Raw genomic sequence first — 25,330 nt, 5'->3', positions numbered from 1 at the left:
AAAAAAAAAAAAAAAAGGTGCATGATTTAGATGTTACCGAGTTTGAAGATGAGAGTATTTTTCAGCAAAACAGCTAGAAAATCGCTAGCTTTCCCCCTAAAGAGGGGGTAAGCTAATCAAATCATAGTTAAAGAAAATCTATTCAAGGGTGTTTTTATATCACTTTCCTATATGCATCCTCTTTGTATATAAACCTTCAAAATGTTGTGAGAAAGAATACAAGTACCAGAACCTTATAAATTGGGCTTTTCTAGGGTCAATCACATTTTTTAAGTTGGGGTAAAACTGTACCAGTTCATAAAAATAAGAAATATCTTGACGGTTGTTTTATTCTGCATGAAACGTGCCCTTTTTTTATAGTTTGGAGGTTATGAAGGGAGGCAACAGAACAACATCGATTTTAATCCCTGTCCCCTTCCCTCGCTGCCTGCCTCATTGAAAGCTAGTGGGTCTTATGAACAACCTTAAGATGCCTGCGAGCCACGGCAGAGGCCACCATGAATAGCACTTGGATGAAGTGAGAGAAAAAGGAAAATTGGGAAGCATCTTACTGGTGCCATCTCCCCTACTTACCATTTTCTGTGATGTACCTGGGCCCTCTCTTCATGAAATTGTTCTGGAGAACTGAGGGATTTAAAGGGCTACACCTCCCTAGAGCAGTCTGCATCTTAACAGGATCCACAAGTGGAGGCTGTTTTTTTTTTTTTTTGAAACAGGGTCTCGCTCTGTCACCCAGGCTGGAGTGCAGTGGCACAATCATAGCTCACTGCAGCCTCAAAATCCCAGGCTGAAGCGATCCTCCCAGCTCAACCTCCCAAGTAGCTAGGATTATAGGTACCAACAACCATGATCGGCTATTTTTATTTATTTATTTGTTTTAATTAATTAATTAATTTATTTATTTATTTATTTATTTAATTATTTTGCAAAGACAGGGGTCTCATTTTGTTGCCCAAGCTGGTCTCAAACTCCTGGCCTCTAGTGATCCATCCTTCCTCCTCGGCTTCACAAAGTGCTGGCATTACAGGCCCCAGCCACCGCACCCAGCCCATAAAGGGAGGCTTAAGGAAATGTCTGACTTCTGTGGGGAGAGAACCAGCTGTGGAGTGAGCTCAGCTTGGCCTTGACTCCTGGTCACTTACTAGGATGTGACCTGCATGAGCAAGTCATCCAAAATCTTTAGGCCTCAGTTTCCTCCTCTCTCACATGGGAATAATAACAGTCCCTACCTCAGAACACTGTGAAGCCTACATGAAGCAAGGCTCACAAAGCCCTAAGTGCAGTGCCTGGCATGTTGTTAGTACTCCATAAATGTTAATGAGGGCTGGGCGCGGTGGTTCATGCCTATAATCCCAGCACTTCGGGAGGCTTAAGGCGGGCAGGTCACTTGAGGTCAGGAGTTCGAGGCCAGCCTGGCTAACACGGTGAAACCCCATCTCTACCAAAAAAAAAAAAAAAAAAAAAAAAGAAGAAGAAAAGAAAAGAAAAAAAGAAAAAAAAATGTTAGTGAAGAGAAGGAAGAGAAGGAGGAGAGGGAGAGGGCAGCAAGATGACCTTGGAGTCCCCTGGAAAGAAGAGGCCTAGCTGCCCTCTGCGTCCTTCCCCTACCACTCTTCCTTTCACAGCCTAATCCAAAGGTGGCTTCACAGCCCCTCAGGTTTAACAGCTGAGACTGTGTTTCCAAACTCACAGGTGTGCCGTAGTGAGCACCTGGGTGGAATGTTGCTCTCTGTTTCCTGCAATTACCAAATCGCTTTAAGGGGAATGCTGTACATTTTTTTCAAATGAAGTCTGTGCTTGTATTTGCTCACAGTGAATTTTAAAATTGAGGAGATGATGACCTTGTTTACTAAATAAATATGTGTGTTTGGACCATTTGCCGTCTCCTCCCTCCAGATGCCCTCTCCTCCTCCCCTCGCTGTGGACTTCAAAAGCAGGGCAGGCGGTGGGGTAGGAAAATGCAAGTTGTTGGTCTTCTTGGACCCAACAATTATTTACAGAGCACAGGATTTACAGTCAGGAAGAATTTTTTTTTTCACAGAAATGGGCAAATCCTAGATGCTCTCTATGTATACAAACCTCCTTTCCAACAGTTATGAAAGGACATTTTACATTTTAAATGAGAGCCCTGTTGGCAGTACATTCTCAAATGCTAAGTTCCATCAAAACATCATGTTGAGGGGAAGGAGGGCACATGGCAATGGGCACCTTTGGGTCCCAACTTCTCCCCAGTAATGCTGTGACTCAGGAAGTTGGCAGGGGTCCTTCTTTTCACCCCTAGTTCCCTCCCCCAACTCCTTGTACCTCTGATGTCAAAGCACAAGCTGGTAACCTATACCGAGGGGAAGAATTCAACCCAGGGGCAGCTCAACTTGAACAGTTCTATCCAGAAGTCCAACTTTAAATTCTACCCCCCATAGAAATAGTCCCATTCCTGCAGCTGCTCTCTACCAGCTGCCTAACCAGCTGCCATTAGACCAAAATTACCCCCACCTCAGGGTCCCCACCTCAGGACACCGTAAACACACTCCCTGGCGCTCATTCATTAACCCATGAGCTGGAGTTGCCCACTTTGGAAGTCAGCTGTGGTCTTCACTATTTTTTTTAACTTAAACAATAAAGAGCAACTCACAGATATCCCTCACTCTCAGCACATGTCGAATGAGATAACAACAAAAGCTTGCTAAGTCAGACCCCAGAACCAACTCAAGGCAGAGATTATGTGAATGTGGAACTAATCAAGAAGTTACATGTGTTAGCAAGATCTGGCTTAATGGTTCTCTTTTAAAAAAATTTTTTTTATTTTTTGAGACAGAGTCTCACTCTGTCACCCAGGCTGGAGTGCAGTGACGCAATCTCAGCTCACTGCAACCTCCACCTCCTGGGGTTCAAGCGATTCTCCTGCCTCAGCCTCCCTAGTAGCTGGACTACAGGCGCGTGCCACCATGCCTGGCTTTTTTTTTTTTTAATACTTCTAGTGGAGACAGGGTTTCACCATGTTAACCAGGATGGTCTCGATCTCCTGACCTCGTGATCGGCCCGCCTCGGCCTCCCAAAGTGCTGGGATTACAGGCGTGAGCCACCGCACCTGGCCTAAAATACTTTTTAAATTTTAAGTGGCATCATGAAAGGTGGAATCCTTGCCCCGTTTTTCTGATTCCTTGTTGTTTTTATTTATTTAGGGAGAAAGACGTTCTGCCTGTGTTTATGTGTCAGTTGCAGAATTTGTGGGTAACAGGAGATCAGGTGTGAAATTGAGGCTAGGAGCTCACATGGAGCAAGAGATAAATAATCCAGGATTCAAGATTCAAATCGCTGTTGCTTTTGTGGTGAGAGCTTGTCACACAGGCAATTCATTGTGGATTAATTTTCCAGTGATGTAGTAACAAAATCAGCACATTAAATAAAATATTTAATACCCAGGAAAAGCCAAATGCATATTCTGCATATGTGTCCTTAAGTGGTATTTTTATGGAAGGAAATCTTATTTGAAACAAATGTTGGAACAGAAGTTGAGTTTATGAAGGGCACCGAGAAACCCTCACACATAAGGTTTTAAAATGTTGCCCAGAAAAAGCATAACCCTCAGTGTCAGTCCCTTGGATGGTCAGCGTGCACGTTCAATGCTCGTGTTTATCCACCTGTGTGCACAGGTGTCTTCACTCACTTGCAAATCCTTCACGTCAAAACCTGGTAGTCATATTGCTTACATGTGTTACATGGAAAATGGAAGTGGACTGGTGGGTCCTGTTGTCTAGCACCCTACTGCTTGGTCTCAGGACAAGAAGGGAATCTCAGAATGATGAATGGGGTTATATCTGGATACCCCTTGCTGGGCTGCCTGAGATCAGCATTTCTGCCCACAGCTAAGCAATTCAAGTGCTCTGACCTCAAAGTAGTGAGCCCCCAAGCTTCTGTCTGGATCTCTTGAAGGGAGCGTGTAGGGTGTTGCATGTGATCTGTGCAAAAGGAAGGAGTGAATCGGAGTTATTGAGTGAACCCATAGCCAGGGGAGGCCCCTGTATAGACAGATGTCATGGAGGCATAGTCAGGAGAAGTTTGCCATGACTCGGATTTCTTTCTCTGCCTGCCCGGATGCCTGCCTGCAGCCTCTTTTTTTTTTTTTTTTTTTCATTCACTTGTACATACATTCCTCAAGTATTTACCGAACACCTATTTCAGGCATGGGCCTGGGCTAGCCAGGGCAGTGGTATACAGAAGTCGTTTGTTTTCTCCTCTCCCTCTCAATGGGTCTTCTCTCCTTCTCTCTCTCCCCATAATTCAGTGGTAACAGGGGTGGATGGAGGAATATCCAAAACTCGTCTCTGTAGGAGACATCTGCGCCAGGAATTTCCAGCAACCCCTGAGGAGAGTGGCAGATTGATGGGACTCTAGTTGGGACTAACCAGGGGGTGGAGGGAGGTGGGGGCGGAAAGAGCCCTGCAGCCAGGCTGTCTGCCTGAGCCTATTCTATAGCTCCCATTGATTGGACACTTGCTCTGTGCCAGGCCCTGTACATGCAGTTTTTCAGACCTCATTCACTCCTCCAGTCCCATTGAGGTTGCTATTGTAACTGTCCCTATTTTATATGAGGAAACTGAGGCCAGGACAGAAAAGGGACTTACCCAAGGTCACACAGCTAGGAAGTGACAGAGCCTCAATTCAAACTTAGGTCTGTATATCTCCAATTCCCTGGGCATTTAAAAAAAAAAAAAAAAAAAAAAAGCCAGGCAGGCGTAGTGGCTCACGCCTGTGATCCTATGCTTTGGGAGGCTGAGGTAGAAGCATCGCTTGAGGCCAGGAGTTTGAGTCTAGCATGGGCAACATATCAAGACCCTGTCTCTACCAAAAAATTAAAAAAAAAACAAGAAAACCCTCCTTATCATTATATCAAAAGTCCAGACATTTTAAAAAGAGAGAGCTTAGGAGCTTCTAAAAGGTGCTATGAATTCTGTTTCCATGTGTGGTTTAGTCTAATTTCTATATTCAACAGTAATAATTTTAATAATAACTAACACTTATTGAGCACTTGCATGACAGGAGCTACACTGAACAGTTTTACACTCATGGTGTCATTTAATAATCATAACGACCTGATGCAGTGTTATCGTTATTATTATTATCCTCATTTACAAATGATGAAAACAATGCTTAGAAAGTAATTCCCAAAGTTAGTTAGCACCGTCTTATTCCAAGTCTCTCTTGGTACATCAAAGCCACTCAACTACTAGACTATCCTGCCTCAAACCCTCCAGGACCTCATTGCTTCCAAACTTCTTTCCCTAGACTTTCTTCTCACCTTTTTTTCTGTCCTTATAAGTCTGTCCAAATACATTGCACTCATTTCTGTCCCATGAGTGAGCTAAGTCATTGTCTCCTCCATAACTTTGCCTTTTCTCCTCACCCAAATCACTTCTTATCCCCAATATCCAATTAGACAGATCTGGAAGTTCCAAGGATGTGTCCATATAGGGAAATCAGAACAAGAATACTACTAACACCAAGTTTTCAGTCACCCTTCTAGGTTCACAGAATCTTAAGAAGTCAGCAAAACCATAAGCCCTTGTACTTAAAAATAATCGATACTACTTAAAACTTGGTATTTATGTTATTTTATCTTATTTTATTTACAAACACTATGGTGACTTTAAAACTCAGTTAAAGAAAAAATACTCCCCGAGGTCTATAATCTCCCACATACAAAATCTCTAAAGGAGAGGCTTAAAAGAGAAGTACTCCTCCCTGAAAATCAGACTATTTTATAAATAATGATAAGGTGGCCCTTTTGAAAGTATTGCTTATTTAGAGGCTGGGGATTTAAACTTAGATCACTAGTGAGGGTGTGTTCCAATTACCATATCCCTAGATAAACATGACCTTCTTTAATCAGCTCTTTGCTCCCTAGTTTCTTAGCAGAACCGCCAATGAGCCAGGGCAGCTGCCATTTTGTGCCAGAGTTTCTTTTTCCATTTTCCGAGGAAGCAAAGAATAAGGAATGCCTCACTTCCCTCCCCATTCCGTTTGGAGTCATGCCCTCTGAGAACTTATTCTATTTCAGCTTCTACCTCTACGCAGTCAGAAAAATGATTCCGAACAACCCATAGAATGAGCACCTGCTTCAGTTATTGTCCCAATGTGAACATGCTAATCCCTGGGTTTAGGCGAGGTTTGCTTTCCACACAAAATGGTCAGGCCCCTCTAATAGGCCAGGACTTCTGGTTTTAATACCCCAGTCTTGATTTCTAACAGGTGGGTGCCACAGTTGTTCAGCTCTTATTATGAGCTGGTTCATAGCTCGAACAATATAGGATTCTTCATAAAGAGTCTGAGAAACTGGGCCGGGCTCGGTGGCTCACGCCTGTAATCCCAGCACTTTGGGAGGCCGAGGCGGGTGGATCACTTGAGGTCAGGAGTTTGAGACCAGCCTGGCCAACAAGGTGAAACTCCGTCATTACTAAAAATACAAAAATTAGCCGGGCATAGTGGCAGGTGCCTGTAATCCCAGCTACTCAGGGGGCTGAGGCAGGAGAATCGCTTGAACCCAGGAGGTGGAGGTTGCAGTGAGCCAAGATCCCACCACTGTACTCCAGCCTGGGCAACAGAGTGAGACTCCATCTCAAAAAAAAAAAAAAAAAAAAAAAAAAGAGTCTGAGAAACCACCAGATGGTATTACTGGGGGGAAATAAACTCAGTTCCTTTCTTCAGCAACTGAAGCTAGTGGTTTTAATCAGGAATGAAGGGCGCTTTCACCCTGCTGCTTTCTTCAAACTCAGTAAGTGCCCCCCACCCTTTTTCCAGTTTTTACAAATTAAAATGTTTGTAAAAACCCAACTTATGTCAGGGAACCAGGGCTGCCTAGTTCTGGTTGTTTCCAACATGGCACTAATGAGACATTGCCCATTGACTCAGTCATTTGACTGTCTGTACTCTTTCCCTCCTTCCCATCCAAGCCCTGACATCCAGGTCTGGAGTGTCACAAACATTCAGGCTTGGCAAGAGAAGCCCATTCTTTTTAAAGACATGATGAAATCAGAAAGACACACAATCCCTGTCCTCAGAGTGGAATCAGGAATATGTGATTCTCCACTTCCATAACAAATGCAACAGTTGGAGAATGTGTGGTACCCTTTTTCCATTCAGGAAGATTTATTGGGTGAGTCTACAGGCCATTCTTCTTAGTTTGGGGTTGCCATATCTGGTGGCTTTGTACAGAAGCCATACACATTTCCCTCGTCAAAACAGATTGAGAAGGCCTGAATATACAGTGTGTCTCGAGGTTCACTGTGTTCTGGGTATGCACGCAGCCCACGGAATAAATGTGTTACATTGAAATAAGGAATGGCTGTGTGCTGTCAAGAAGTCTAAAATATAGAGAGTGATAAAATAGAAACAGTGGTCCAGAATTATCTACTCTAAATGCCCTTGAATTTCTGTCTCCCATTTATTGCCTCTATTTTTCTCAATTTCCCCTGCTTGAAAAGCTATTAACTTCCCCACCTCTCCACCACCCTAGACTCTCATACCCATAAACAACCGTTGCCGCTCTTTTATGTCCTCTGTTTTGAACACCTTCACTGTGTTTACTTTCTTGGCACTGGCATAGACTAGACAGAGAACTATAGAAGCTTCTCGTTCTGGCTTTGCCACTTATGACCTTTGTGTCTTTAGTGAATTTCCTAACCTTTCTGATCCTCAATTCTTCTTCCATAAAAGGAAGCTAATAATAATACCACACAGAGTTGCTATGAGGATTAAGTGAGATACTGCACGTACAGCCCTTAACACAGTAACACAGTGTCTCAATAAATATCCATTTCCCTCCTTCCTGTTTTTCTTCCTTTCTTCCTTCTGCGGGAATCTCAGTTGCCACATTTAAGCAACTGCCTATGCTGAGAGGTTTTGTCTAGTGGGTGGACTCAGTTTCTGTCTTTGTTCTCATCACTTAGGTGTAAAAAGAAAGCTTTAAAAAGTAGGATTATTTTTGAGAGTGTATAGAAAAGTTGTTGCTCTTTGTATAAGACAAAATATCCAAGTTTCAAAAATCCTAGTGGCCTGCCTACCTTGAACCTCTTTTTGTTCTTCTACTCCCAAGGGTGCTCCAATTGGCAGAAGGTAGCCACGTGGGAAATTAAACGGCCCATCTAGATCTATTTATACCCAGCATAAATGCAGTGTGATCAATTTTAGAACTGGTGGCTTGGCCTGAGAAATAGCAGCTATGTTTTGTGGAAGCAGGGCAAGTTCATAAAGAAGTGCACAGAGCTCTTGGAATACAGGAATTATCTGCTCTTCTTGGATGTGGGTGTCCTCCTAGGGATGAGCATCTGCCCTCACTGCCCTAAGTTCTAGAGGCCTCAGCTTTCTGGGAAAGCACAAACCACCGCTCAGCTGGAGTCTATCTGGGTCTCCCGTCTCCAGCCTGTGACACGAGTCTTGTGTGAAAGCCTGAGAACACTCCATTCTTCCTCTTGTTGTTTTCAGGAAAGATTTGTTCCTGTTTCTCACTGCCACCTACCATCTTAGAGCTTCTCTCAGCTTCCCCGAGTCATGCATGGGAAATTGCTCCCACAGCCCCTCTATGCTTTGGTTTGCTCAGTTTGAAAGTTGATTCTGTCCCCTCTCCTGAAAACTCAGCCATCAGACACTGAAGCAGAATCACTCAAGTGTTTTAGAGCCATAGTCCAGAAGCCAAGCCACCTCAGGACTTTCCTTTTCTTTCATGGTGATTAAATTCATTATAATGTCTGGCCATTTTTCTGAGTTGTAAGGCAGAGAAGCCAGACAGGCTGGTGGAAAGGCCTGAGGCCCCAATTGACTTATCCAACCTTGATCTTGGCCAAGGCTCTCTGCCCTTCTGGGATCCCCGTTTCCACAGTTTTAACATGTGATGCCTGTCTTTGGGGCCCTTACAGGAGAGCTGCAAGGATCAAGAGGGAGAACAGGAGGGAGTGCATTCTGTTGGGGTAGGGCTGGGGAATCTCTAGACAAAAGATATCCAAATTAAAGCAAAAGTGCCATATTTTGAGATTTGTTGCCATGTGTAATCCATACATGTTTAAACAAGCTTTTTGGAACCCCTTGTTTCTGTAATCACTTAAGACATTGCAAAGAAACATAAATATATATTTTTAAAGTCATCACTACTACTACTTTCTAGGTGAAATAGAAAGTATTTCTACTTTGAACATTTGCCCTATAACTGTGACAGGGCCTCCATAGACTGCAGTTCCAAGGATCAGAGCCCCAACTTTTTAAATTCGGTGCAAGAAATTCGCTTTAATTTGGATATCTTTTGTCTAGAGATTTCCCCAGCCCCACCCCAGTAGATAACTCCCTCCTGTTATCTCTCTTGATCAGCTCTCCCGTAAGTTCCCCAAAGACAGGCCATCACATGAACCCCCAGTTCAGGCTTTCAGAGACCATGCTGCTTAGAAAGACCATTTCCTCAAAAAAAAAGTAGCCAGGCGATCCCAGCTACTCAGGAGGCTGAGGCAGAAGGATCACTTGAGCCCAGGAGATGAGGCTGCAGTAAACTGTGATTGCACGACTACACTCCAGCCTGGGCAAAGAGCAAGCCTCTATGTCAAAAAACAAAAACAAAAAACGGAAAAAAGACCATTTCCACTGCCCCACCCCCAGGCTTTAGGACTGGGCAGTAAGCTCCATTCTGAGGTTTTTTTTTTCTTTTTTTTTTTTTTTTTTTTTTTTTTTTGAGACGGAGTCTCGCTCTGTCACCCAGGCTGGAGTGCAGTGGTGTGATCTCGGCTCACTGCAAGCTCCGCCTCCCGGGTTCACACCATTCTCCTGCTTCAGCCTCCTGAGTAGCTGGGACTACAGGCGCCCGCCACCACACCTGGCTAATTTTTTGTATTTTTAGTAGAGACGGGGTTTCACCGTGTTAGCCAGGATGGTCTCGATCTCCTGACCTTGTGATCTGCCCGGCTGGACCTCCCAAAGTGCTGGGATTACAGGCGTGAGCCACCGCGCCCGGCTGGTTTGTTTTCTTAATGGCTAATACTTAGAATCACTCTGAGTATTTTTCTCTATATCATGACCTGCCCTCCCTTCTCCCCTTCCACCTTCCCCTTGTAATTGCCACCAATACACAGTCACATCCAGTCACAACAAAAACCTGGCTGCGAGGTCAAGTCCCTGTTAGAAAATGTTATATAATCTTCCGTATGTCAGGATTAGAGGCTTCAGGCATTGATGACATTGCAAGACTTTCAAGAGAAGACCTACATAAATGACCTCTGTATGTGTGCATGATGTATGTGTGTGTGTGTGTTCCCATGCATGCATATGTTCATAATACATGTGCTAATCTATCCCTTCACTACACACACATACACACACACACACACACACACACATATGCATGCACACACGAGGCATTCTGTGCTAGAACCTTAAACACCATCTTTTTTTTTTTTCTTTGATGGAGCCTCTCTCTCTCTGTTGCCCAGGCTGGAGTGCAGTGGCGCGACCTCAGTTCACTGCAACCTCTGCCCCCCGGTTCAAGCGATTCTCTTGCCTCAGCCTCCCGAGTAGCTGGGACTACAGGCATGTGCCACCACGCCAAGCTAATTTTTGTATTTTTAGTGGTGATGGAGCTTCACCATGTTGGCCAGGCTGGTCTTGAGCTCCTGACCTCAGGTGATCCGCCTGCCTTGGCCTCCCAAAGTGCTGAGATTACAGGCATGAGCCACCGCACCCGGCCAAAGATCATCTACTCTAGCCTCTGATATAGGACAGGATCTCCCTCTCCAGTGACCCCAACAAGTGGCCGGCCAGCCTCTAACTGAACGCCTACAGGGAACAAAGAGATCTTAGTTTCACTCTAGGTTTCTCCATCCATTTTTGGACAACTTTTATAGTTGGGAACGTCTCCCTGATATTACACTGCAATTCTAGTTGAGTTTCTCCTGTAGGCATCAAATATCAGCACCAATACCACTTTTAACTGGCCCCTTTCTTTCTAAGTTTTTGTCTGTATTCCTTGTTGCCTCATCATACTTCTAATTCTAAATGGAATTTAAGATTGTAACAAAACACAGAGTCAGAACATTAATAATTGCAGGCTCCTATCTCAGAAAGGAGGCATGTGTGTCTGTTCCATTTGTTGGGAATATATAATTGTTAGTTTGCTAGGGCTGCTGTACACAAACTGGGTGGCTTAAAACAACAAAAAATGTATTGTCTTACAGCTCTGGGGGCCGGAAGTTCAAAATCAAGGTGTCAGCAGGGCCATATTGTGTGACGGCTCTAGAGAAGCCTCTTCTAGTTCTGGTATTTGCCAACAATTCTTGACGTTCCTGGGGTTGTAGGCACGTCACTGGAGTGATGCACATGGCCGCCTTCTTCCTACATGTCTCACATTGTCTTACCTCTGTGTGTGTCTGTCTCTGTGTCCACATTTTCCCCTTTTGTAAAGACATAAGTCATATTGGATTGGAGCCCACCATAATAATTTCATTTTATCTTGATTACTTCTGTAAAGAGCATATTTCCAAATAAAGTCACATTCTGATGTACCGGGGGTTAAGACTTCAATATATCTTTTTGGGAGGACCCAATTTTTTTTTTTTTTGAGACAGAGTCTCACTCTGTCGCCCAGGCTGGAGTGCAGTGGCACGATCTTGGCTCACTGCAACCTCCACCTCCTGGGTTCAAGCGATTCTTCTGCCTCAGCCTCCTGAGTAGCTGGGACTACAGGCGTGTGCCACCACGTCTGGCTAATTTTTGTATTTTTAGTAGAGACAGGGTTTTACCATATTGGCCAGGCTGGTCTTGAACTCCTGACCTTGTGATCCACCCACTTCAGCTTCCCAAAATGCTGGGATTACAGGTGTGAGCCACCGCACCCAGCCGGGAGGACACAATTTTATACATATATGTATATATAATTATCTAGCTATATCGAATATGTAGATATATAGATATAGAATATAGATATATAATGTATATATCTATATATAGAATATTAGATATATAGATATAGAATACATAGATAGGTATTCCTAAACATTTGTAGTCCAGTGATGTAAGTTCAAGTCTCAGTCCTAGAGAAAAATTTCAGAAAGAAAGTCGTTCATTCTTTGTTAAGGGAAGATAGATTACCAGTGGGGGGAAACTTCCTTTTTCTTGTTAATAATTATATTAATATCATATATGTATATATTATTAGATATAATAGATAACACTTTTATATTTATTTTTAACATTATATATGGTGTATTTTAAAATATTATATATTATAATATGCAAATGATGAACACAAGTTTAACCAATTGCTTTTTTTTAACCAAGTAATTAATTGCAGGAAAAAAGCACCAAACCAACACTCTGTTCTTCTTTTTTTTTTTTTGTGAGGCGGAGTCTTACTCTGTCGCCCACGCTGGTGTGCAGTGGCACCATCTCAGCTCACTGCAACCTCCGCCTCCTGGGTTCAAGTGATTCTTCTGCCTCAGCTTCCCAAGTACCTGGGACTACAGGCACGTGCCACCATGCCTGGCTAATTTTTTGTATTTTTAGTAGAGATGGGTTTTCACCGTGTTAGCCAGGATGGTCTCAATCTCCTGATCTCGTGATCCACCCGCCTTGGCCTCCTAAAGTGCTGGGATTACAGGCGTGAGCCACCGCGCCCAGCCCAACACCCTATTCTTGCTCTTTTTTTTTTTTTTTTTTTTTTGGAGACAGGGTCCCACTCTGGGCTCAAGCAATCCTCCTGCCAAGTAGCTGGGACAACAGGTACGCACCACCACATCCAGCTAATTTTTAAAAAATTGTTATGTTTTTTGATATTGCTAGGATAAGGAGCTATCACACCCAAAGTCAAATCTTTGTTATGTAGAAAGTCCAGATCAGAGAAGTGTATAGTGATATTTACCAGTACAATACTCTATCATATGTCGAGATAGGATCAACTGCAAAGCACTTTTGGGAACATTCAGGCTCGGGGACACTCAAACAGACCTGAAGTTAGCCTGGATCTCTCTTTTAGTCCAGAGTTGGCAGAGTGAAAAGCCCGGCCCAGAGGGAGCCAAGGGTCAAGTTGGGGTAGGGGAGAATTCACCCATCTTGCCTCTGATTTCCCAAGAACCTCTAGCATTTTCTGATTTCTGTGTCTGTGCTTGGAACTGGGAGTGGATGTGCAGGTCTGCTCTCAGGAGGAACAGATATCCAGCCTGTGGTTTAGGTTCCTTTTTCTAGCTAAGGGAATCCTTGGACAACCTCAGGGGCTAAGTCCATTTGCCTGGGTAAACCTAGGGACTCTAGCAAGCCCCTTCGAGGCACCCCACCGTTCTTCAGTACCTCGTGAACCTGAGGCTTCTGCTTCTGATTATGCTGTCTCTCAATTGCCTGGACTTGGTCTAAATACGACTTGATAATTTCTTCTTTCCTCCCATGTAAAGGCCAGACTAGGGGAGAGTTCCACTTTGTCTTCTTTCCAGAGGACGACTTATCATAGGAATGGAGGAAAAGGGGTACAAAGAGTGCTGGCTCCACTTGGGGTCACTGACTAAGAGCTAATTGACAGGGCATTGGGTACCACTGGGTGGGACAGACATAGAGCCCTTGGCATCAATGAGCCTAGAAGATAAGCAGGTGTGCAAGTGGACAGGCCAGGACCCTTGTTAGGACTCTGTACTCTCTATTATAGAAAGGCTCTACTGCTACCCCAGGCCTTCAACTGGGAGACTGGAGAAGGAGTGGGGGAAGGGGTTAGCCAATAACCACATTCAGGCCCTTAGGGGCTGGACAAACAGGCACAGGGGCAGGTGGTGATTTCTGGTGGTCATTCATTAATTTCTTCCTTCTTTCATTTAAAAAATATTTACTAACTACTTACTGTGTACCAGATACTATAGTAGATCAAGACTCCATTTTTAAAGGAATTTATGGTACAATAATTAAGGAATGGGGAGAAATAGTAGGGATCAGGGCAATAGTAAGAAACAGATTTGGAGATTTTCTTCTCCTCAGTATGTGTGTGTATGTCTGTCCATCACTGTGTGTGTGTGTGTGTGTGTGTGTGTGTGTGTGTGTGTGTGTGTGAGAGAGAGAGAGAAAATTTCTCTTCCTACGATGTCCTCATCACAGAGCAATGCCTCTTTACCTACTCCGATATGCACGCATGCCTCCCAAATGGTAGGCTCACTAACAATGACCAACAGCCTTCCTATCAAAGGAACCTTTTTTAAAACCTTCTCTACCTCTCAGGAGCCAAACGATGGTGAATGGCCTCAGTCAGGGTGTTATACACATGCACCAAGTGACCACATTCTGGGTGGGGCATGCACAAGGTAGCTTTGGGTTTTGGAAAGATGCATTCTGGTCAAGTCAGTGAAAAATCAGCCAAGTAGCCTATAAAGTCAACTGTGGTTTATTTTGGACTTAGGCCACACCTAAGGGGCCATATGCGTGCACCTCACTTTAAGAAAACCTGTACTCAAAAATCCCAATTTTGAAAGGGAGACGGGAATGTGCCTGACCATTTTTGGAAGCCATCTAGAGCCCTCATTTATTGACACAGGTGTATCAAAGAGGGGGTGAAGCCCTTGAAGGAACATCTGATTCAATCCTCTGCCTTCTGATGATTTCAGATCACCTCAGGCAAATGGGCCTTTATCTGGTTTTGGCAGACTCCCAGAGACTACTAATGGGTTAAAAATGTGGCCGTGGCTGCCGTGGAGTTGAGAGGTCTGCACAGACACAAACCTACCTTGTCTTTTAAAATGAGAAGGGACTCTGGGGCTTTGTGGAAAAGGGTGTAGTTTTCTGAAAAAAATCAAACTCAAATAAATTGTTAAGTTAAAACATAAACTGAATTAGGGGCATACATTTGGGATGTCCCTCACACTTCATGGAAATTATGAAATACATCTCTTTGTTCAAGTTTAAAATTCAACCAACTCAGCTTCTCTGCACAAAAGGAGAGGAGTTCCCATGACCTGATCTTTGCAATTTCCTCTAAAGTATGGCTTTCTGTATTTATTTAGAAATATTTATGTTCAGTCAGGGCATGGTTTACCCTTGTTGTGTAGCCTTATTACGGTTTGATTTCACATTGGACTGCTCACCTTTTAGTAACCAAATTTGCGACCCAGCGGAAATTTCTCTTTTACAAGGAGCTTGGATTCTTATTTATTTCGCAACCTTTATTTGTGTATGAGATGAACCATGACATTTAAACTATGCTTGATAGCTTAACAGATTATAAGAACAAAACCAGATGGCCCAAACAAAAATAATGCTTTGATTGCTTTAAAATTCAATGTCAAAAATTAAAAACAGCTTTCAAAAAGCCTTGACTTTTTTTCCCCCGAGATAACTTTGAATCATATATGTGGACATATACTTTCCCCCCAAATTAGAAATATATAAAAAATTTAACAATGGTTATTTGGGGGTTGAGAAGGGTGTTTCCTTCTTTTTTCTTTTTGACAGCACCCAATTTTTCTGCAGTTAGTTTTAGAATCAGAAATAAATTTTTAATGGCTGCTTTTTAGTTTAATTTTAATGAAGCCTTTTTAGGGTTCGGTCAAGGTGTTTTCCTCTGCTGAGAAAATGGACATTGTTAAGCATTAGCAGTTCATAATTCTTCTTCCACACAAAATGATGAATAATGTGCGGTTACTTTAACACTGTGCTTCATGAGGTTGGAAAACTGAACCGGTCTCAGCGTCTTTAAAATTAATGTAAATTCTACAAAAGCAGTTATTTAATTTTCTAACTCACTTTAATGTACTTTCAACATCATTAGTATTAATCACAATTGTCACTTTCTTTGAGAGCAGTGAGCCAACTAATTCCTTAAAACTGGGCTTTAAAAAGAACCTCCATTTTAAAAGGCTCTCAAACCTTGAGATAGTTTGCAGGGCACAGTCAGAATGTGACTGCTTGAATGTTTAAACTAAAGCGCCCACAAAATGTTAGGATTCCTTTTTTCCGTTCTTGTCTTGTAAAAGAATCTTTATTCTGACTCAGATTCATTTTTCTTTAAATCAGCTGCAAGAGAGTGAACAAACTTTGCTGCAAATCAAAGCCCTGACAGTTACATTTCCCTGAGATAATTGCATGCTGCTTTGGAGTTTCCTTTTCCCTGCTGTTTCCTTTTGTTTTGACAACAAGTTTCTGGGAAAACAATATACAAATGATAACTATGCTGTCACGAGTATACTGAATTTTAAAAATAAATAACTGTCGACCCAAAAAGCTTCCAGGAGCCTATGGAGTGAATTCTTTTTCCAAACCGTTCCAAAACCAGATGTGGAAATGTTTAGCTAATTCCCTTTCCCATTCTTCATGCAAAGAGTTCATACGTGTCTCTAACGACATCAGAGGAGATGGGGAGGCAAAAAATCCTGTCTGCTTTCAAAGCGATTTCTCTTGCACTTCTCAATTCACTCTCTAACGTCACAAAACTAATTTGGACTTCAGCTTTTGTCTCTTTTTAAAAGGATTTTTGGGGGGTCCTGAGATTAAAAATGCTCTGTGCTTAGACCAATATTCAATCTCTTTATTATAAAACATTAAGAAATAGAGCTCATGGTAAGAACATTTAAAATCTACCCTCTTAGCCATTTTGAAATATACAATACATTATTATTAGCTGAACTCACCATGCTGTGCAATAGATCACTAGAACTTATTCCTCCTGTTTAACTGCAACTTTTTACTTCTTGAGCAGTATCTCCCCTTACCCCTTCCACTCCACCCCAACAACCACCATTCTACTCTCTACTTCTTAAAGTAAGGCAATGGACATGTTAACCAACTTGATCTAAAATAATCATTCCACAATGTAAACATAGATCATTGTTACATGTATACATAGAACACTGTATCCCATAAATATATACAATTTTTATTTGTCAATTTAAAAACAGAACAACTGCTGAACTTTATAAGCAGCATTTTCAGCATAAAAAATTTAACGATGGGGAGTTAAGTGGCAGCTCTTCTTCCTCTTTCCTTTTTTTGTTTTGGCCAATCCATTCTCTTCCTGTCTATAAGAAGAAAAGGGCTGTCTTGGTTTCACAAGTACTACGAGATCTCAGTCTGGCTTTGCTAATCAGATTGTATCACTGTCAGTGACTGATATAGATAGCTCTTAAACATAAACACTGGCATTTTTCTGAACTTAATTAAAAGAGCATATGTGTTTATGGGGGAAGAAAGGAAATATAGTTTATATTCCCAAAATGAAACGTTGTATGATTTTTTAATGTAGAAAATTTAGTAAGGCTTATTAGGGAGTTCTTGAAAAAAAGGGAAAGAGGAAAACTCTGTTAAAGGAGCCAGCGGGAAATGTATATGCAAAAACTCCATTTACAAAAAGACAGAAAGCTACTTGTACTCTGTAGCTTCAAGGAAAGCAAACATTTTGCATCCAGGTGTTATTAGAAGCTCTGGGTTTGCCTGACCCCTCTATAGCTCAGTTCAGGACGCTGTGTACCAACAGCTGAGCCCTACTTGGCTATACAAATGCATCTAAGCTCATTGCTTCGGGCATGTTGCAAGGCTAATTTGCAATCGAGTCGAAATGGGGCTACGGTAATACAGACCCTGAGACTGCTTTTTTTCTCAGCCCAGAGGCCTCCCCAAGAAGCTGGACAGTAGTCCCAAAATGAGTGCTCCCTTCTTTGCATTTATTTCTTCCCCAGTCCCCAACTCCAAGTCAGCTCTAAAGAGTTCTAAAGACTTTAAATAGAATTCTGCCCACAGCTCCTGGGATACTGTGTATGGCCCGCATGATGCCTAAAAATACCTTCAGCTGGGCACCCCCACACAGCCCTCTCTTCTGGCACCTCCTTCCCATCTCTAACCCCTCAGCCTTCTTTTCCCTCTGCCCCCAATAACTAGAGCCCACTTTCTCCCTCCCTTTTTCGGGATCCCATTCTTCCAGCATATCTCAGCAAGGTGTTAGAAAAGTCAGCCGATGAATTCACACTGTGTTGTGAATGACTTATAACCATCCCCCCTGCCGGGTGTGATGGCTCACGCCTGTAATCCTGTAATCCAAGCACTTTGGGAGGCCAAAGCAGGCGGATCACCTGAGGTCAGGAGTTCGAGAGCAGCCTGGCCAACATGGTGAAGCCCTGTCTCTACTAAAAATACAAAAATTAGCAGGGCATGGTGGCGGGCGCCCGCCTGTAGTCCCAGCTACTCGGGAGGCTGAGGCAGAAGAATCGCTTGAACCCGGGAGGTGGAGGCTGCAGTGAGCCGAGGTCGTGCCACTGCACTCCAGCCTGGACAACAGAGCGAGACTCTGTCTCAAATAATAACAATAATAATAATAACCGTCCCCCAACACACACACACACACACAAACACACACACACACACACACACACACACACTACTCTACCCTTCCCTAGGAATTGCAGGTAGCAGGAGAAGGGAGGCTGCCCTGCTTTGAGGATCTGTTCTCAGCAAGGAGTAAGTCTCAAAGTGTGCCAATGAGCTAGGCATTCGCAAGCTCATTAGAAAGTACATTCTGCTTTCCCCCTAATCTCCTTTCTCTCCCCTTAGAGATGAGCAACCTTAAACCTGGGTCTCAGTGACCTCCTCTTGAAGCTTTATCTGAGCTCAAGGGTATGCTGTCACATGCCTCGTCATCTTCGTTTATTTCTCCTATCACATGGTGAGCTGTTCTTGGCTTTACGAAAGTCAGAGGAAACAGATTCTGCCGTGTTCACATTTGGAGACTTGTACTAAATGAACCCCTAAACTCAATGACGTTATTGAGCCCTTTCCTTTGAGACTGATTCAGTGCAACATAATACAAGAAATGAATGTGTGGGGGTGGGAAGTGAGGTAGTCTAAAATGATTGCTTGAGGGGCAACAGTCTCATTTCTCAGAAGTTCTAGACATTTTATACTTATATTTGGATTATCTTTGGGGAAGGAGGAGAAGGAGTACAGGAAAGATGCTTGAGGGAGGGGGAGGAAATGGATGGCTTAGCTCTGTGGAAAAGAGTAGCCTTAAACTTGGGTGTTAATTTTGGGGTTTGAACAAAAACAGTTGTTTCCTTGGCCTAGTCCAGAACTACTTAAGGAGGAAGTTTTCATTCAGGGCAATTAGGCCCAGGTTGTGGGATGATGTTAAAGAAAGAAGGAAAGAAGGAGAGAGAGAAAAAGAGGGAGGCAGGAAGGGAAAGAAAACCTACCTAAAGCACATTTAGGACAAGCTGGTCTTCTATAGACCAAGACAGTAGTGCAGTAGTGATGGGGTGATTATCTCAGCTTCCAAAAGGCACTTCAGCAAATGTTATGCAGTATCCCAGAGCAGGTGGTTTCTTTACTTAACTGTTGAGCCATCCAGGACCAGCTCACATCAGAATTTACTTATTTGTGTTATTATTGTTTCCTTTTTGTTTGTTTTGGGGATTTTTGGTGCGGGGGAGAGAAAGGGGTTAGGTTTTTGTTTGTTTGTTGCTGCTGCTTCTACTTTTGCTTTGTGAAAAAAAAACCCAAAAATGGTGTCCCAGGAGAGACATTTCAGAAGGAACAAAGAGGAAAGGAAGGAGCCTGGCAGACCTGTGGGGCTTCTCTTTTACACCCACAACACCCCTGAGAGAATGAGGAATCATTAATGGCAGAGTGAAAGACAGTGAGACCAATCTGTGCCAATCAGAAACAAAACATTTCATCCAGGCCAGTGCATTTTTCTAGCGGGCTCCTGTGCCATGGTTTCCATTAAACAATGCAGCAAATTCGTCACTATCAAGGGAAGAGAAAGAGCTGCATTTTTGCAACTGGGGAAAAAGAGAGGAGAGAAATGTCTTGGGACATTTTTTGGCCCATTGCTATGCACATAGTAGGCATTCAACAAATATCAGTCAAAGAATGAATTTGTGCAGGGGTTACTTATCTCAGCAGGGAACAAAAGTGAATCCCTATATGTATGTACATTTCCTTCCAAACTTTAGGTACTTTACTATGTGATTTATGTCATTTTCACTTGTAAAATGAAAGTTGAGTTGGAAAACATTGGATGATGTTGCTCTTGCTTTCTTCTTTCTTCATCTGTTACCTCCTTCTGATAGCATGTTTTAGATACTTATTCCTAGAACTGCTTTTTCTCCTCACTGGTCTGCCTGTCACTCTTTGAGAGCTAGAAGCAATAGGACTAGGAAGTGGCCACAGAGCTTCCTATGGAAAAAGAAAACAACAAAAAGCTAGAGAAAATAAAAGAATGTAATGCAAAGATTTTAGGAGATATCTTGTCAATCAATGTGTAAAGTACAAACTGAATCCTCCCTCTCTCCCTCCCTCCCTCCCTCTCTCTTTCTTTCCTTTCTTCTTTTCTTTTTCTTTTTTTTTTTTTTTTTTTGAGATGGAGTCTCTCTCTGTTGCCCAGGCTGGAGTGCAGTGGCACAGTCTTGGCTCACTATAGCCTCAACCTCCAAGGCTCAAGCGATCCTCCCACCTCAGCCTCCCGAGTAGCTCATACTACAGGCGTGCACCACCACACTCACCTAGTTTTTTGTATTGTTTTATAGAGACAGGCTCTCACTATGTTGCCCGGGCTGCTCTTGAACTCCTGGGCTCAAGCAGTCCTCCCACCCCGGCTTCCTACAATGCTGGGATTACAGGCATAAGCTGCCCCTTTCTTTAATATAAGATTTTTACGGTAGTTTTCATGTGTAATATGCATTGAAAAATGTAAAATTAAAAACCAGCATGTTTTTATGTTTCCGCAATTTTAGTATTTTACAAGGTGTCCCAAAGAATTTATCAGGGACTCTATTGGTCATAATGACTTATGATGCTACTGCCAGAGTTTATGAAGCATTCGTTTGATCATTTTAAGTAAGCCACTCGGCAAAATTTCAATATCTGGTTGTTAAGAATAAACCACAATTCCTTCATAGGTTTTTATTTGATCAAACCTGTTGTAACAAGAACAAAAAAGCAATAGGGAAGGGTTCATTAGTATGGCCTATGAAAGGACATGGAGGTCCCTAAAGAGGCAAGTATTGCCATCTTGAATTAAACTCTATCTCCTGTCTCTTTATTCAATGTTTGACACAAAAACTGTTCTGTTTTGGGTTCGTCTTGAGGTTAAACACAAAAGGATGCCACTCCTGATCAGTGTAAACTGTTGTTCTACATATTAGGGATATGTGTTTTATACTAGAACAGCATGGGAAAGTCACTTTAAAAAGCCATTGTAATCGTCCATAAACACGTGAGTTCCAACAATGAAATTAAAGTTCAGTTCTCTCTCAAATGAGTGTTTTCCTCTTCTTAATGCTTTAGGAACAGCCTTTTGCTTAAAAAATATATCGTGTTTGAACTTTCAATAGAAAATAAGATGACTTGCCTCTTGTGTTTTTGTGTGCTCTAGAAATCCTCACTGGACGGCTTCCTGTTTCCTGTGGTTCATTATCTGATTGGCTGCAGGGATGAAAGTTTTTAAGTTCATAGGAGTGATGATCCTCCTCACCTCTGCGTTTTCAGCCGGTTCAGGACAAAGTCCAATGACTGTGCTGTGCTCCATAGACTGGTTCATGGTCACAGTGCACCCCTTCATGCTAAACAACGATGTATGTGTACACTTTCATGAGCTACACTTGGGCCTGGGTTGCCCCCCAAACCATGTTCAGCCACACGCCTACCAGTTCACCTACCGTGTTACTGAATGTGGCATCAGGGCCAAAGCTGTCTCTCAGGACATGGTTATCTACAGCACTGAGATACACTACTCTTCTAAGGGTACGCCATCTAAGTTTGTGATCCCAGTGTCATGTGCTGCCCCCCAAAAGTCCCCATGGCTCACCAAGCCCTGCTCCATGAGAGTAGCCAGCAAGAGCAGGGCCACAGCCCAGAAGGATGAGAAATGCTATGAGGTGTTCAGCTTGTCACAGTCCAGCCAAAGGCCCAACTGCGATTGTCCACCTTGTGTCTTCAATGAAGAAGAGCATACCCAGGTCCCTTGTCACCAAGCAGGGACTCAGGAGGCTCAACCTCTGCAGCCATCTCACTTTCTTGATATTTCTGAGGATTGGTCTCTTCACACAGATGACATGATTGGGTCCATGTGATCCTCAGGTTTGGGGTCTCCTGAAGATGCTATTTCTAGAATTAGTATATAGTGTACAAATGTCTGACAAATAAGTGCTCTTGTGACCCTCATGTGAGCACTTTTGAGAAAGAGCAACCTATAGCAACTTCATGAATTAAGCCTTTTTCTATATTTTTATATTCATGTGTAAACAAAAAATAAAATAAAACTCTGATCGCATAAAAATATGTTGGGCATTTTTATTTAATAAACACATACCTCATTTTTAGTATGGGCCAGGCATTGTTCTAAGTGGTTTGTAAACATTGGCGCCTGGTCCCTTCTCTCTAGGATGACTTCCTTCTCTGTCAAGTTCCTCTAAGAAAGCCTTCTGCAATTGACCCTCTGTCTATATCCCCATTTCCCTTACACTCTGCACCACTAACTTAGTACTCAGCCACCTCGTTTCTTAGTTCAGTCTACAACTGTGTCACTTTTTATCCACAAAAAGCATAGGTTGCACTGGTGATTTATAAACCATCAATGGTTCCAAGAGGCACTCACGTCACTACCCACCAGCTAGATGGTAAATTCCTGATGCCGAGAGCCAGAGCTTAGGCTTTAGCCACAGACTGATAGTGCTTTGAAAGTAGTTTTTCTCTCCCAACATCTATGATCAGAAAATTTTTGCTAAAGTTTGGCTATTAGCTTTCTCAAAGGGGGTAAGAGAGAAAGTGGAGGAGTAAGAGAGAAAGGGAGGAGTAAGAGTAAGTGAATTGTTCAACAGAAATTTATTATTGAGGCCAGGAGTGGTGGCTCACACCTGTAATCCCAACACTTTGGGAGGCCAAGGTGGGCAGATCACCTGAGGTCAGGAGTTCGAGACCAGCCTGGCCAATATGGTAAAACCCCATCTCTACTAAAAATACAAAAATTAGCTGGGCATGGTGGTGGGCGCCTGTAGCCCCAGCTACTCGGGAGGCTGAGGCAGAAGAATCGCTTGCACCCAGGAGGTGGAGGTTGCAGTGAACCAAGATCACGCCATTCCACTGCAGCCTGGGTGACAGAGTGAGACTCCATCTCAAGAAAAAAAAGGGAGGGGACTCAGAAAAATTGAGGTCACACAGAAAATAAATAAATAAATATTCAGACTGCAACAAATGCTATGGAGAACTAAAATAAAGTGATATGAGAGAAACTGGAGAAGCGAACAGAGTATTTGGGGAAGGCCTCTGAAGCCTTGTCATTTCAACTGAGTCTTGAATGTGAAGAAGGAGCCAGTCCTGGGATGATCTGGAGAGAACACATTCCAGATACAACCTGTGAGAGAACTACTCTTCTCATATCTATTTTATAAATAAGGAAACTGAAGCACAGAGTGATTAAGATACTTGCCCAAAGCCACATAGCTATTAAGAAGTAGACTATTTCAAAACATCATATTGTACACCATATATACATATATATATATAATTTTTATTTGTCAGTAAAAATAAATTAATTTGGCCAGAAACAGTGGTTCACACTTGTAATCTCAACATATTGTGAGACCAAAGCAGGAGGATTGCTTGAGCCAAGGAGTTTGAGCCCACCCTGAGGAACATAGTGAGACCTCATCTCTACAAAAAATTTTTAAAATTAGCCGGGCATGGTGATGTGTGCCTGAAGTCCCAGCTACTCGGGAGGCTGAGGCAGGAGAATCACTTAAGCTTGGGAGGTCAAGGCTGCAGTGAGCCATGATCGTGCCATTGCACTCCAGCCTGGATGACAGAAACCCTGTCTGGAAGATAAATTAATTAAAATTACACAATGTTGACACAATGTTTGCACATTTAATATAGGCAAAGTGCTTTAGTAGGTGAGTAGATTTAGAAATTCAGTCATGGTGGTTGAAGAAACAGAGCGGTTACATTTAAAAATCCCCTGCCTCTTCTTGAGGAAAACTAAGTAATAATCCCTGAAAACAGTGTATTATTCATGCAACAGATGTTTATTGGGCCTGTCTTATGCGCCAAGCACTATGTTAGATGCTGGGGATGCAATGGGGAACAAGACTGACACAGTCTAATTTGGGTGAGGGAGACAAGAGGCCTACAGAGATAGAGGCTATAGAGGCTACTCCAGTCCAGAGAATGTGCCTGTACATAGACGTGAGGACTTGGGCTGAGGTCATCAGAGAAAGTACAAGTGGTCTGGTCCAATACAATGGAGGTAGTGTAGCAGGGCAGTGATGGTGGTGAGTGATGGGGCTAGAGCATGAGTGGTATATGAGACTGTGTACAAGAAAGCTAGCACATCCCTCCCCCATCCTCTCTTCAGAAGCTAACAAATTGTTTAATACCAAAACACAGGCAAGCAACTTTGCAAACAATCAATACTAGATACATTAGACTTGGGCTACCAGGTGCAAGTTGAGCATTTCACAACTGCAAGGGCGATATTCACAGAGACTTGCCCTGAAGTTGCATAATGTATCAGCCTTAGAAAAGACTAAAGACCTCCATGGTAATAACAGGAATTACTGTGTTTCAGACACATTATACGTGATCTCATTTAATCCTCACAACAGCTCTACAAAATGAAAATGATTTTCTCTGTTTTATAGATGAGGAAACTGAGGCTCAGAGAAGTGGAGATTGTACCATTAGGAAATGACATCACTGGAACTCAAACCCAGGTTTGTCTAGCGCCAAAGTCCACTTTCCCCTCTATGCTCAACACTCACTCCCAGAGAAGAGAGACTTCCATGTGGACTAGAAGATCCAGGAAGGTTTCTTGGTAGAGGTAGGCAATGACCCCACTGTTAGAAGATGAGGAGGACTTGGCTAAGCAGAGAAGAGGATGAAGAGTATTCTTTGTGGGCATAACCCCTGGAACAGGGTGGACAAGTGCACTGTGTTGGAGGGAGGCCGCTTAGGGGGCTATTGCTCTAACCTAGGTGAGAGGAGATAAGGACAGCAGATGGGAGAAGGAGTTGAAGGATAGGAAGAGAAGAAAGTAAGACCCATTTCAAGTGAAGAACAACAGGACTTCATTCATTCTAGCCTACAGGAAACAGTTAAATGTCTATATAAGCCTCATTCACTATTGAGACAGAAATTGAATTTGGAGCATAGAAAGCTCCTGGCCTTAGAGCAGAGAGACAGGTTTCATGGAGGACAAGACAAGCTATGCTCTGATTTGTCTGACTGGATATACGTGAAAAAGAAGATGTTGACTCAAAGAAGATGTCACCATCAAGGGCCCTAGAAGCTCAGAAGGCATGGTAAGCCCTGGATTTAAGTAAGGAAATTGGGGTGATGGTAGAGGATGGGG

General features: G+C 42.9%; 1 protein-coding gene and 1 pseudogene across 3 annotated transcripts in view; one reads left to right on the top strand and one right to left on the bottom strand.

The window, feature by feature from the left end:
- Nucleotides 1-11,351, bottom strand: part of LOC116811195 (small ribosomal subunit protein eS7-like) — an 80,030-nt pseudogene extending 68,679 nt beyond the window's left edge.
- Nucleotides 1-22,261, top strand: part of PLAC1 (placenta enriched 1) — a 209,995-nt gene extending 187,734 nt beyond the window's left edge. For all 3 annotated transcript variants that reach the window (XM_032756448.2, XM_032756449.2, XM_032756447.2), the window contains one exon: nt 21,359-22,261. In XM_032756448.2, coding sequence (XP_032612339.1) covers nt 21,417-22,055 — 639 coding nt within the window. In that variant the 5' untranslated portion in view covers nt 21,359-21,416 and the 3' untranslated portion in view covers nt 22,056-22,261. The remainder of the gene's footprint in view (nt 1-21,358) is intronic.
- The last annotated feature ends 3,069 nt before the right edge of the window (nt 22,262-25,330 follow it).

Source organism: Hylobates moloch, unplaced genomic scaffold (assembly GCF_009828535.3).
Source record: "Hylobates moloch isolate HMO894 unplaced genomic scaffold, HMol_V3 SCAFFOLD_7, whole genome shotgun sequence".
Taxonomy (NCBI): domain Eukaryota; kingdom Metazoa; phylum Chordata; class Mammalia; order Primates; family Hylobatidae; genus Hylobates; species Hylobates moloch.
This window is presented reverse-complemented; position numbering and strand designations above follow the sequence as displayed.